Below are 14,284 nucleotides of genomic sequence, written 5' to 3' on the forward strand. Positions count from 1 at the left end.
AGGATAGACTGTCTCTAAGTTATCAATCCTTATATTTTGGGATACTTGAAAATTTCAAAGTTATGTTGCTACTTTATATAGCATACATTTTTTTCTCAAGTAATTTTTGAATAGGAGTTCCTTCCTTCAGAAAAGAACTTCTTATGTAGCCTGTATGGTGTTCACCTGCCCATATTTACCTGTTTTTCAGGGAGTGAACAGCTTTTCTTCCAAACTCTTTCCTTCTTCCATAATGTCCACAAAGACATCATTAAATGTGTATTTTGGTGTGTGACTCTGTACACAGACTTTCTTCACTCTAAACTCACTGAAGTGAAGAATTTCTTCCCACTCGGAATCAGCTTTTGTAACTGCTAGCCAAGTATTCTTCTACACGCATTACAGTAAGCTTAACCATACTGCTGTAGAGCTGCTCTACCCAGTACAGTAGCCGCTAGCCACGAGTGGCTGTTAGGCACTTAGGGTGTGGCCAGTCCAAGTTGAGATACATTGTCAGTATAAAATACAGACTGGATTTTGGCGGCATAGTGTGAAAAAAGAATGTAAAATATCTCAAATTTTTCTTATCAATTACATGTTAAAATAATACTTTGAATATATGGGTTACAAAAAATACATTATTTTAAAATAATATATTAATTAATTATTACATAATTATTTTCACCAGTTTCATTTTACCTTTTTTAATGTGGTTATTAGAAAACCTTAAGTTCCTTACATGGCTCACATTATATTTCTAACGAACAGCATTGCTGTAGAAAATGTCATGTCAGTCATTATCCAGGCAGCCAAATCACTATCTTTGCTTAATAGATAGGTCTATTCCAGACTTTCTTTTCCACGATTCCTTGGAAACTGCATGTAGTTGCTCGCTTATCATGTGACTTAGCAATGCCTGTGTGTGACTTGGGAATAGTCTCTTCTACACATAGACACAAGAAGGATCACACAATGTCATACCTAGTACCACTCAGAAAAAAGGTTTAGACTATCAACGTGTATGAAACCATTGCCTTTGTTGTAAAATGTTGCATTCATCATTTAAAAAAATAACTTTTACCATTGTAAAGGTTATATTACTTTATGGATCTTTACCTGTGAGCTTTGTAAATGAATGTTACATATGAAATAAGTGTTAATGATGAAAGCCTAATTGTTTACTGTAGTAAACATTAAGTTATGGTTTTACTGCTTTAACTGATAACACTGTATACTATGCATGAGTATTAGAATAAGAAACATACTTTACTGATTCTTCTATTTTATTACAGTTGAAAACACAGTTAACATAACTCAGAGTTATAACATACTGTACTTGTTTTATTGCAAATTTTAAGACGTATATAAAAGACAGCAAACTCCTACTTAAACTAAGAGATAGACACAGAGATTATGTTTTAATCTCATGTAATTTAACATAAGTGCTATACGTAGTATACTTTGAAATATTACTCAGTATTTTTAATATCAAGCATTTTTAAAATAACCTTCTAGATATGAGCTTGAATATTGAAAATACTCAAAATTACATATTTTAAATTTCAGGCGATCAGCAATAAGACTGTAATTGCATCTGGTATAAATATGGTAGCTAAGCAATAAAACATTTATTCGATCATTACAGAAATAGTCTCTTGTAAAACAACAGTTTTGTCTTAATATTTAGGAAACCAGAATTCGGGCAATGGATAAGGATAAAAAGAAAAGAATCCATAATTTCTCTGTCATCAACCCTGTTGCTGGACAGGCTACAACTCATATTTTTGCAGCTGACAACAGAGAAGATCTTCAGAAGTGGATGGAAGCCTTCTGGCAGCATCTCTTTGATCTTAGTAAGTTGACATTTGGATTTTCTAGTAGTATATTCATGTCGCATGAAGGGATGTACATAGCAATCTGAATATTAAGATTATATTATAATTGTATAGTTTGTATCAAGAATTTGTTATGCTCTTGAATAAAATGGTAGTATATCATCAGTGCATTGATGCTTTTTTGTCTCAATCTTTCCCCAGTGCATGACTGATTATAGTATAGTATACCTTTGAATTCCTAGTATTCTTACCTGTTACTTTTAAGTTCTTCTGGTCCCTAAAACAACTAGACCACATTTTTTCAAAATATTCGGTCAAACTACTTAAGGCAGTGTGTTTGATCAAAGGAATAATAAACTACATGAGGAGTAAAAAACTTCTCTAGGGTAGTGATGATCATAAAATATTGAAATGTTCAAAAGGAGATTCATTTTTATGTAGGCTTCTGTTAACTCTCAATTCATTATTATATCATTTTGGACATCATCCAAAGAGATTTTTTTTTTTAACTGCACATATGTCTTTTCAGTTTCAATAATACAGTTCAATGGCATGGATTATAAAAACAATGTGATAGTAATGTAATAGAGTCCTAGTATGTAAAATATGTGAAGTTCTAATATTCTCAATTTAAGGAGGAATTTTATCAACAGGAAAATATTGAAATTGTATATTGAAGATGTAGACTATTGATAATGGCTGTTTCTAAGCAAACTAAGCCTACTGTAGATTCAATCAGAATTTTATGTCTTTAGAATACTTTTCTACAGAACTGAAAAGTAGAGCCATTTCCAAACAATAGAAAGTTATTCCTGCAACTCCTAGAAATAATCCTGGAGATATTTTAGGACATTTTAGGAGCTGTTACCGAGAACTCTAAAAACAGTTAATATCTGCAGTCCTCAGATTAATTTTTATAAGCCTTCTGTGATCCATGGCCTGGTCAGTTATTACACTGATGGTTGAGGAGGGGGAAGAAAAGGGATCCAAATTTATTGATTACCTTCCACATACCATATGGCTTCATTTATTTTTCATAACAACCCAGTGAGGTAGAAATTTTTTCCCACTGCTCTAAAGATGAGAAAATTGAGGCCTGAAAAGGTTACAGGTTTATTGCAGGGAACCAGAGGACTCTCTGCATCGCTTTCTTGGATTCTTTAGAACTTGTTTTCCTTAAGTACTGTCCTTTGGCACTCAGTAGATATTTAAATATTTCTTCCAGGCTTATTAGCATGCGCTACATTTCTTTATTTTAAAATTTCAGCTGATCTTAGGTGTGTAACTTAAAAGACAGCAACTTCCTTTCATTTGCTGATCACAGCTAAAATTTTAACCGCTTTCCTAAATGCTCTGATTTAGAGAGTCTGTCTTATAAAAAAGACTGTGTTACTTTTAGAAATGATTCTGGCATTTTATAATTTTTATGTAGACAAAAACAGGAAGGAGGAGTAAAGGAAGGTAAAAATGCCAGAATATTATAGTCTGGATATCAGCTACTATTAGATGATCTCATGTTTTCATTCCCCAAATTATGTAAAATAATTTATCATGCTAAAAGAGGTACTTAGAGGGATAAGAATCTCATGACATTTTTATAGTGTCAAAGTAATAAGAAAGTGATGACGACTAGGTTCTCAGGTCTGGCTACTTTTTTTAGTATTTAATGCTTTGGGGATAAAATCTGCCAATCTATCTAATTTTTAAAGTATAAATTCTATTACATGTGCTGTTTAGAATTCATTGTGTAAGATATGAAGGTATGAAGCAAAGATGGAAGGGTTTATACTAACCTGAAGATTGACTTGTACTTTAAAATTTTTACCCTCCTAGTGATAAGTGTAGCCTCTTGTGATCTTAGGTGAAATATGATGTGTAGAACAAAGTAGAGGATAGATATCCAGGGCAGAATAAAGTAACAGTAATTTAATACTTAGAACAAATTTCAATTACTTGACTTAGCTTAAGAGTATAAAATCGTGAGGGTGAGATAACTGGAAATCATGAGAAAACACTAATGGAACACGGTGTGTTTAGCCTGTGGAAGAACAGCCTAAGGAGTGAAGGTTGGGAGGCAAGGGGGAGGTAATAGCTAATTTTTAATATTGGAGAGCTAACAAACATGTAAAAGAGGAATGACACTTGCTTTGGACGATCAAATAGGGTAGAGCTAGGAATGGTGAGTCAAAGATAAATTTTTTTCAAATATTTTATAATATAAATACTGAGTTAAATAAGCAGCTTAACTTGACTGGGAACATTGTAACAATAAATATGGTGGGAAACATCTTCAGTATACAGATTTTATGTGAACAAAATGCATCCATTTAATATTTCATATTGGGCCTTTATTTTTATGTTAGCATATTAGTATTACATTTAACTGTGCATGGTAAAATTTATTTACTGGTAAAATAAATGTTTAACTGTAACATCTTGACCAGTGAACATACCACATTTATACCTATGACTCTGTAATACATGGGATAATGTGGCTTTATATTCCAGTTTTCAACGTGATTAGTATTCTGCTATCAGGTTAACAATGAAAAGCTTTCATCTCTCAATATAGAAAAAAATACTGCACTACATAACTTGTCTAAGGTTCGACAGAGAATTGTTTGCTGGTTTAAAGTGTTTCATTACTTTCCCAGTAGATAAGGCCTTTTTTTCCTGCCCCCAAGAAGGAAAGGCTGGCTTTTACATATTCATCTAAAAAAGTAGAAAGGTGGAGTAAGTTATCAGGTCTCAGATCCTACTAGATTTAAATTCTACAGGGCAACCTCTGAAGCCTCAAACTCAAGATTTTATTCCCTTTATAAATTGCTGTGTGAGTTATTTTGAAATTTTTACCATATTCTATACTTAGCATTGTAATAAAACATACTGAAAGCTTCTTTTCATGTTTCTTAACTATTTTTTATGTTTCTAAGCATACTGAAAGGTTTTTTTATGTTTCTTAACTGTTAGGTGGTGGATTTTAAATTTATGCATATATTACCTTATCAACATGACAGTAAATTAGACTTAAATCAACAAAAATAGATAATTTGACTAAACATGAAGTGTCTTTAGTTTTTAAGCCATGGAAAATAAGTTGGTTATTGAATATGGAGGTTGAGAATTAAGAAGAGAGAAATATAGATCATAAATCATTATAAAAAGGCACGTGTATATTACATTTACTTTTCTGCTAATGTAAGATAGAATATAAGAATGGTAAACCTCCATAAGCTTCTTTAAGATAATGCTTTATAAATTCACTTACTTTTCAAAGCAAAAAATGTGTTAATATCTGTTGAAAATTAAATATACATCTTCACATTTATGTTTTAAACTAGCGTGCCTTTTTCTGTCTTTCTTAGGCCAATGGAAGCATTGTTGTGAAGAACTTATGAAAATTGAGAGTATGTCACCACGGAAACCACCTTTGTTCTTGACAAAAGAGGCAACCTCAGTCTACCATGATATGAGTAAGTGGGGTTTGTCTTTTCTAAGCTGCAGGGTAACAAAAACAACATTGTCCTTACTCAAGCAGCTTATTCTGTTGACATTAAAATGCTAAAATTTTCAGGGCACAGTCAAAATGAATGAAAAAAGACTATGATTATAGTCTAAGGAACTCATGTTTAATAGATGAATTAATACAAAATTAATGAATACACATTTTTCATAGTTTGAATGCTTAAGATCAAACAAAAATGTTAAGGCTTCAAAATGAATAAGGGTGCACTGAAAATAAATATTAGCTAAGTAGCTGATGAAAATTCTGTAATGTAAACTTGAGATTCTAAAATATAATTATGTTCAGTAATTTTTTTCCGTATTTTATTAAATTTGCTTTAAAGTAGCATTGATAAATGAATATTAATAAATGGACCCTTTCATCTCAGGCCAAAAAATTGGTTAAGTTTAATACTTTGGAAAATTTAAAATTTCTAGACTCATTAATATTCCATTTTCCCACACTTTGAAGGGTATTTGTCTTTGTGGGATTGCCTCAGTGAATAGTGTTGTGAATAAGCACAAGTCAGAGCTAAATTCTGGTGTATTTTTCCACCAGTGTCCCTGCACTTACATATACCTTAAAATGTTGGATTTAAAATGAAACATTTGAGTTTACACATTTGAATATATCATGTAATAGATGTTTATCTCTGTTCTGTTTTTCCCAAGGATCATAACCAAAGTGGTATTAAGGCTTCACTCTGTTTCCATGGGTTTTTTGTTTTGGATTTTTCCCCTATTACAGAGACTGCTGATCTACAGGAAAGAATACTAATGCAGTTACATTTTCCCAGTTTACATATCAGGGTTTTATAAAAGGGAATCCACTCTTACCTAGAAATCAGAATAGATTTTAAATCCAACAAAAGGTATTTTATAAATACTTAACCTGTAGAATTCAAAAAAATTCTGATGTAGCTCCACTCCTTTGAAAGCTGGATTTTACACATTTGTTTAGGAATATCTTTAAGTGTGTGTGTGTGTGTGTGTGTGTGTGTGTGTGTGTGTGTGCAGTGCACAGTACATGATCTCCATATTTATTATTATTATTTTTTTGCGGTATGTGGGCCTCTCACCGTTGTGGCCTCTCCCGTTGTGGAGCACAGGCTCCGGACGCGCAGGCTCAGCGGCCATGGCTCATGGGCCCAGCTGCTCCACGGCATGTGGGATCTTCCCGGACCGGAGCACGAACCCGTGTCCCCTGCATCGGCAGGCAGACTCTCAACCACTGCGCCACCAGGGAAGCCCGATCTCATTTTTTGGTTCCATTAGTTCGGTTATTTTTACAAGTAAACACATTAAAAAAAAAAAAAAAACCACTTGCTTATCCTAGTCTGTTTTTGATAACTATTTTAGATAACATATTGTAATAACTTTCTTGGGCAAAGCATATACTGCTTTTGAATTTTTTTCCATGTATTTTTTCTTAAAATTATTACAGGCATTGATTCACCTATAAAACTTGAAAGTTTAACTGATATAATACAAAAAAAAATTGAACAGACAAATGGAGAGTTCCTTATTGGTCAGCATGAAGATTCCTCACCACCTCCTTGGGCCACACTCTTTGATGGTAATCACCAAGCTGTCATCAAGAAAAAGGTATTATCTCCTGCAAGCAAGCAGTTACATGATGGGAAAGGGAAAAAGAGACGAGCTCCCCTTCCTCCTTCTGGTAAAGCTGCATTCAGCTTAAAAACACAGAGCAACACAGATCAATTGGTTAAGGACAACTGGGAAAAAACAAGTGTATCTCAGACTTCGCCTTTGGATACCAAATTATCAACCCTAATGCCTCACTTACAGAAACCAATGGCTGCTCCTCGAAAACTTCTTCCTGCCAGGAAAAATAGTTTAACTGCTGGTGAGCACACAGACACTAAAACCAATTGTGAAGGCAAGCCAGTGCCAGCTCCACGGCAGAAATCTATCAAAGACATTTTGGACCCTAGATCATGGTTGCAGGCACATGTGTAGAAAACCCTTAATGTCTAAGACATTTAACAAAATCTGTAACTGTAAGACTTAATTCAGAAGCACTATAGGTGTAGTAATATGTAATTATGTAGGTAAATATGACAGTGATTTACATCAATAATTAATAAGCTATTAGTTGTAAAAAATGTTTTATAATGAAGAAATGGATTTCTCTAGCAGAGTGCAGGGGGCAGTTTCTAGACAATATCCCAGTTATTGGAAGGGTCAATTTATTCCTAAGTTAGTACCAGGCAGTGAACAAGCACTAGGCAGAAGAAAGCATTAAAATTTCTTTGGGGAGGGATTGTCTAGTAATTTAAAATGTGTTAAATAAGAGCCATATTCTCATTGTGAGGATTTTAATACTAATGGAATGTTTCAAAAGTTTTATTCAAACCACAAATTATAGAATCCACCCAAGAAAATTTCTTCTTAGCATTCTGGAATTCTCATCTAATGGTCCACTGGCTCTCATCTATTGTTTAACTCACTATTTAACTCAGTGACCTTTCAGATTCCTGAGATACATTTTTGAATATTAAATTCTTCATTTTTAAAGGGAATATGTAATGTGCTCTTCAAAGTTGTTTCCTTGATGAGCCCTGAAATCCTGTTGACATTAACTCTCATAAGTAAAGCAAAACATTTTTTAGTTTAAGGAACAGGTAGATGAAATGTACTTTACTTCCACTTTTCTATGCATGGTACTAATTTCTATTGTGACATTGGCATTTGGGGAAGTGAGTAGCTGATTAACACCTTAAGATTCATTCAATACTTATTTAAAAAGCAGATGGCCGATTCAAAATATCAGAAAAGTTGGCCATGATAATAATTTTCAGAATTAATCCATCTAAAAAATTTTAATTAGATTTCCTTTTTCTAGTAAGGGTTCATGTCTGCTACTGATATTTTCATTAAAAGTCATACTCTTTCAATAATGACATTGGAATCATTTCCATAGGAGGTAATTTCCATAGCAACTAATCATAGTGACACAAACAAGATTATGAAATCAAGTGATGAATAAATAGCAACAGAATGAATACCTCAAAGGAACAAAAAAATCCATTTTCTTAATAATTATGCTTCTTATAAACAACAGCTAGACAATTTTGAAAAATCTAATCAGAATTTCCAAGTAAAATAAAACAGTTTCCTTAAGGTGTCAGCAACAGCACTAAAAATCTCAATTCACACCGAACCCTAAATGTCATTGCAACAAATGAAAATATAAGAATTAAATTACTGCCCTGTGTATAATCTCTAGAGATCTTTTTAAAGCTTGTAAGAACTCTATTTGGATCAGAACTACATTATTTTAAAGTAAAATGAACACTTGACAAAAAATAACATTAATTTAAATGGAGCCTTTCATTATTTTTAGATAGCAGAGTCTTTTTTCATTTATGTAGAATGATGTAACTGCCAGGTTACTTTTGTGTTTACCCAGGACTCCTAGTAAGAATTGGGACTCAAGGGAGTAATGATACAAAAGGTCTCTTGTGACTGGCGACACCAGGATAGACATAGCATTTGATGAGAAGGAAATCCTATATGGTTGCCTGATAGAATTTAGAGACAATCAAGTGTATGAAAACCTAAAAAGGTAGGATTAATTTGTTTTTTCTAACTAGAAGGCTCTCGTAAATCTCAGTTCTGATTGCCAGTTCAGTAAATGACATTAAAAATCTAATGGATATTATTTTTGTTTATTTTTTAAACCTCACTGCTGTTTTTGACAGCATTTTGACTGTCGTTGCCACTAAATTATTGAGCTAGAAGATGCTGCAGGAAAAATTGTTTCTGAAACTGGCATCTAAGCATTCTTGTTTTTTTGTTTTTTTTTAGTTAAAGCCTTCCTTAGAACAAACCAGTGTTAAAACTTCCAAATTATATGCTTGTCATTTCTCCTTATGCGTATTATATCAAGAAGGATTTAAGTTGTACAGGAAACAGAATTTGTTCTTAGAGAAATTACCTAGCAGTTGTGCCCTTAGGGGGCACTTTGAAACAAGCCTGAAGCCCATCTTCCTAGAAACATTTAGGCGAAGCCTGACCAAGGACCACCTCCCCCCAAAATTATTTAGGCTGTTTCTGGGGTCCCATCTTACTGTATGTTACAAAGCCTTTAAAATCCGACTGTAGTCTTCAGCTGTACTTCTTTTGACATGGTACTCATTAGATGTTAGTTCTCCCCACTCATAATAAAAAGTTAAGGATCCTTCCCTCCTTCCCTCCCTCCCTCTCCCTTCCTTCCACAGTTAAACAAAAATCTAAAAATACTGAGTTAAACACTTTGTCAAGGAGTTTGTCAAAAGAACTATTTGTTTTCTCATTTCCTAAACCGGAAGTTTATGACAGAGAAAAATATACCATGTAATAAAAACATTTCAGCTTTTTATGAGCTGGCTTTTTATATTCCTTGTTTGTCCTTTTCATTTGTTTCTTGATATATGAAGACTAATAAACTTGAAACAAGGAGTTAGCTGTCAGATCTTGATAATAATGTTATAATTGGAGATACATAATAGAAAGAATAGGTATTTTATTATAATTCAGATGATCTGATAATAATATCTTAGAAAATTACATTTCAAGCTCTGGGATATAAATTACTTAAAACATCATTAAGATAGTATTTTAATTGCTACAAAGTAATGAGCTTTTTATTTAAACATCTTTCAAGTACAAAGAAAGCATTTTGTTATTAGAAATGCACACCTCCTAAGGTAAACAGTCTTTAAAAATATCAGGCATGCCAACTCGTGGTTAGTTTTGTTAAATCCTCCCTAACTGTCTGCAGTGCCCCCCTGACTTCTTTTAAATGGACGTGCATGTATGTGGAAAACTAAATCCATTTATTATAAATGCCTTATCTTTACCCTTTAGGTTCCTACTAAATGTATTTTACCGGGTACTGTTTATTAAAATGGAAACTTCCTTGATTTAGAGACAGTTCATGTAAGGTAGGTTAAGCAGTCAAGTATTTCTTTAGGCTTATGCTCAGCTCCTCAGCCACCTACTGAGAAGTTAATTAATTCAGTACAAAATGAAATTATAGGGCAGTTTGGTGCAGTTTATGTTAAATGCCATTTGAATGTAATCACCTGTGTTACCTTGAACGAGGAACAACCATACTAGATAGAGATAGAATGCTGCACCATGAGCAAGAGAAGTGCTTTGGCAGGAAAAATATCTGTCCCTGTGGTTAGAATTTATCAAAACTCATTGTCTTTTTAAAGAGTGAATTATTGAGCAGTAATTAAACTTTAACTGATGACCATTTATATTCTCATAGTTGTCTTTGGTGTTCTATTAGTCTTAAGCTACAATGTGGATAGAGTTGACTTTTTGCATTTACATTTCAAAGACATTACTATTTGTAAATGTTTACATGTTTATGTGTAACTGCTTCATTGCTAATAATAATTATAATAAAAATGGTTTATTCTGTATCATGCATATTCTAAGTTAATACTAGAAAAGTGTTACCTTTGAATTTTTTTTTTTTTTTTTTTTTTTTTTTTTTTTGCGGTACGTGGGCCCCTCATTTCTGTGGCCTCTCCCTTTGCAGAGCACAGGCTCCGGACGCGCAGGCTCAGCGGCCATGGCTCACTGGCCCAGCCGCTCCGCAGCATGTGGGATCCTCCTGGACCGGGGCACGAACCCGTGTCCCCTGCATCGGCAGGCGGACTCTCAACCACTGTGCCACCAGGGAAGCCCCTTTGAATTTTTAAGAGACGAGATTTCAGTTGAAAATATGGTCAGATATGTTATTTTCTATGACATACTTGTATCATTGGCATTATTTTTATTTTTTAATTAAATGCGGGTCAAGCTTCTGGATTAAAAAGTATTATATCATGGATACATATGTATATATTTTTAAGTATTAGAGATTGATAAGGAAGCCAAGGTCATGTGATTAAAACTTCTATATTTTAGAAGAAGTGATTCATGAAAGCATTTTCTAGATTTTTCCTTTAGGTACCCCCTCTGGGCTATAGACTGATAGAAGTAAACAGTGTTGTGAAATCAGGTTAAACAGAGAAAGACATACTACCCAGCAGCTGGTGCTAATTATTGTAAGATTAATATTCAATAGCCTTGGTATAACTTACATTTGTTACAATGTTGTATATAATCCTCTTACACTGTATTCTTCTGAAAATCCATTGATGTAACCTTAGTTTTTAGGTTAGTGGTGCATAATTTCCCCAGAGCTTAAGTTACTCTGATAATAAATTAGGGACCTAGGATACTCAGTTGCTGTTAGCCACAAGGAGACTCATTTTAATGCACCTCCCTCAGTACTTAATTTATTCCCATGGAGCACCTCAGGGAAGAGGGAGAGAAATGAGCAATCCTGGCTCAAATATATTATTTCAGCATTTTACTTCTAAATCTGTAGTGTGACCAGAAATATTTAACATTCCTTTTTCGAAGAAACATCCCTTTCTCTAAGGAGAGAGGACTGCTAATCAGTGTGCTCACAGAAGCAAAATACCTTAAGTTTCCAATAACATAAATTTAACTATTAAAGAAATATTAACATTTTAATTTATCTCAAGATAGGAAAAAATACCAATCCTGGCAATGTTTGATAGGCAAAGTCACTCCAAATCTTGCTAAAATTGTGTTTTAAATTGCAGCAGTTTGCTTTGAGAGATGTGGTAATCTCTTAATGTAACTACTAAAGGAGAGATAGATTGAGAAGATCTTATATATACATAATTATGCTGTATCATAAACATGTTGCAAGATATCAAAATAGATCATTTTGCTGAAAATGAATACTTTTCTGAGTGTTGTATCAAGATTTATTTTTTTTTACTCAAAAGAAGACAATTTTTTTTGTGTGTGAATGGATATATTTTTGTTGAATTTAGCCAACTGAGAAACATATTTTCAACTTAATTAGTTGCAGCAATTTTAATTTTACCTTAAAGGGGAGGAAAAGTATCAAGAGTTATCCATCTATTCACCTTAATTATTAAAACATATGTTTTATATTTATTACATATAAAAATAGAAGTGTATACATACATATACATACATGTACCCTGTCAAATCTTCAATCCAGATATTTTCAGTTAATTTTAAAAGATTCTTTTAAAATGTGCTGCCAGTTCAGAGTCAAAGTCCAAACCTCTTTCCACAGTTCACAGGAAACATCACAACCCAGCTTCGACTGCCATACCCTTCTAGGCGCTTTTCTCTTATGGCTCTCATCTTTTGGACGTTGCCTCAACAATCTGTGCTGTTTCTACTTGCTCTTCATTTCTTATGCTGTCCTCTCTTTGCCTAGAATATCTTTTCTGCTCCTCTTCTTCATGCATTCTCCTCTCAACCCACAGTCAGCAAATTTTATTCATTCTTCAAAATGGTAGCACCACTAAATTCACAAAGACTTTGTACCCTCCTCAACCTCTCCGTCTAGGTGGAGTTATACTCCTTCCTCGTGCTTTACATGTACCTCTATTTATAGCCTAAGTCCTTGTTTGTATTCCCCTATGTATTAATTTTAAGATTTTGTTGCTCCTGCGTAACAAATTACCATCAACTTAGAACAACACCCTTTCATTGTCTCACATTTCTTTGGAATAGAAGTCTGGTTGGACTTCAATGGGTTCTCTGCTTAGGATCCCACAAGGCTTATATCACGGTGTCAGCCAGGCTAGGCTCTAATCTAGAGGCTCTGGGAAAATCTGCTTCCAGTCTTTTTTAGGTTGTCAGCAAAATTCAGTTTCTCATGCTTGTTGATTGGCCAAGGGTCACTCTCCTAGAGACCACCCTCCAGTCCTTGTACGTGGCCCCCTCAGTCTTCAAAGCCAGTAATAGCTCATTAAACCTGACACATCCAAAGTCTCCTTAAGGAGGATTTGAATCTGTCTGACTTTTCTATCCACAGTCAACTGGAGAAAACTGCCTTTTAGGGGCTCATGTGATTAGATGTAGCCCACCAGGATAATCTCCCTTTTGATTAATTCAAGGTCCACTGATTAGTAACCTTAATTACATCTGGAAAAATCTCTTTTGACTATAATGTAACATAGTCATAGGCGTGATATCATATTCATAGGGCAGGAGATCTTGGGGGCCATTTAAAAATTCTGCCACCTACCACAAGTTAGATTTTTCAAGGGCAGGGAGCATGTCTTATTTGACTTTTAACCCTGTCATAATAGTAATGAGGGAGGATTATTGTGTATTTATTATGTGTAAGGTATTATGCTAAGCACATGAATTAACTCATTTAATCCTTTAAATAGTCCTCCTAGTAACCCCACCAAGCATGTAATGTAGGAGACTTGCCCTGGGTCACACTGCGTGGTAGTTAAGAGTGTGATTTCTGGAATTAGACCTTGATTAAATTCTAGCTCTGCCATGACCTAGCTGTGTGATGGCACTGGGTTTTTTTTAACCTCATCTAAGTTTGGGGGTTTTTTTGGTTTTTTCTTTTTTAATCTTTAAGCTAGAAATAGTACTTACCTCATAGGATAGTTGTGATTACTCAAAAAGATAATGCATGTAACACATAGCCCAGGGCCTTCAATTGTTTTTACGACCTGACATGTAGCATGAAACAAATGTAGAAAGAAAGGAATGAGAAGATACAGCTGATATATATGTGTGTGATGTGTGTATATACATACATATATATTCTTAAAAGAAATTATAACCCTTGTCCCATTTTTATTTTTTGCTTGATGAGAACATACTGGAATTACAGTACATAAGAATTTAAGAGATACCTAAGATATGTCCATATACTCACTGTCCTAATATAAGAACCCTATGTTATGCACTCTTGGGGTTTATAAGATTAAGAAGAATACTTGGGCTTCCCTGGTGGCGCAGTGGTTGAGAGTCTGCCTGCCGATGCAGGGGACACGGGTTCGTGCCCCGGTCCGGGAGGATCCCCCGTGCCTCGGAGGGGCTGGGCCCGTGAGCCATGGCCGCTGAGCCTGCGCGTCCGGAGC

The 14,284-nt window shown here is 34.2% G+C and overlaps 1 protein-coding gene across 1 annotated transcript in view; it reads left to right on the top strand.

Moving 5' to 3' along the window:
- RTKN2 (rhotekin 2) overlaps positions 1–7,298 on the top strand; it is a 77,383-nt gene extending 70,085 nt beyond the window's left edge. The window contains exons 10-12 of the mRNA XM_007446807.1: positions 1,667–1,832; positions 5,180–5,287; positions 6,763–7,298. Coding sequence (XP_007446869.1) covers positions 1,667–1,832; positions 5,180–5,287; positions 6,763–7,298 — 810 coding nt within the window. The remainder of the gene's footprint in view (positions 1–1,666; positions 1,833–5,179; positions 5,288–6,762) is intronic.
- Positions 7,299–14,284: the final 6,986 nt, after the last annotated feature.

The sequence above is a fragment of the Lipotes vexillifer genome, unplaced genomic scaffold, assembly GCF_000442215.2.
Source record: "Lipotes vexillifer unplaced genomic scaffold, Lipotes_vexillifer_v1.1 scaffold1562, whole genome shotgun sequence".
In the NCBI taxonomy this organism is placed as follows: Eukaryota; Metazoa; Chordata; class Mammalia; order Artiodactyla; family Lipotidae; genus Lipotes; species Lipotes vexillifer.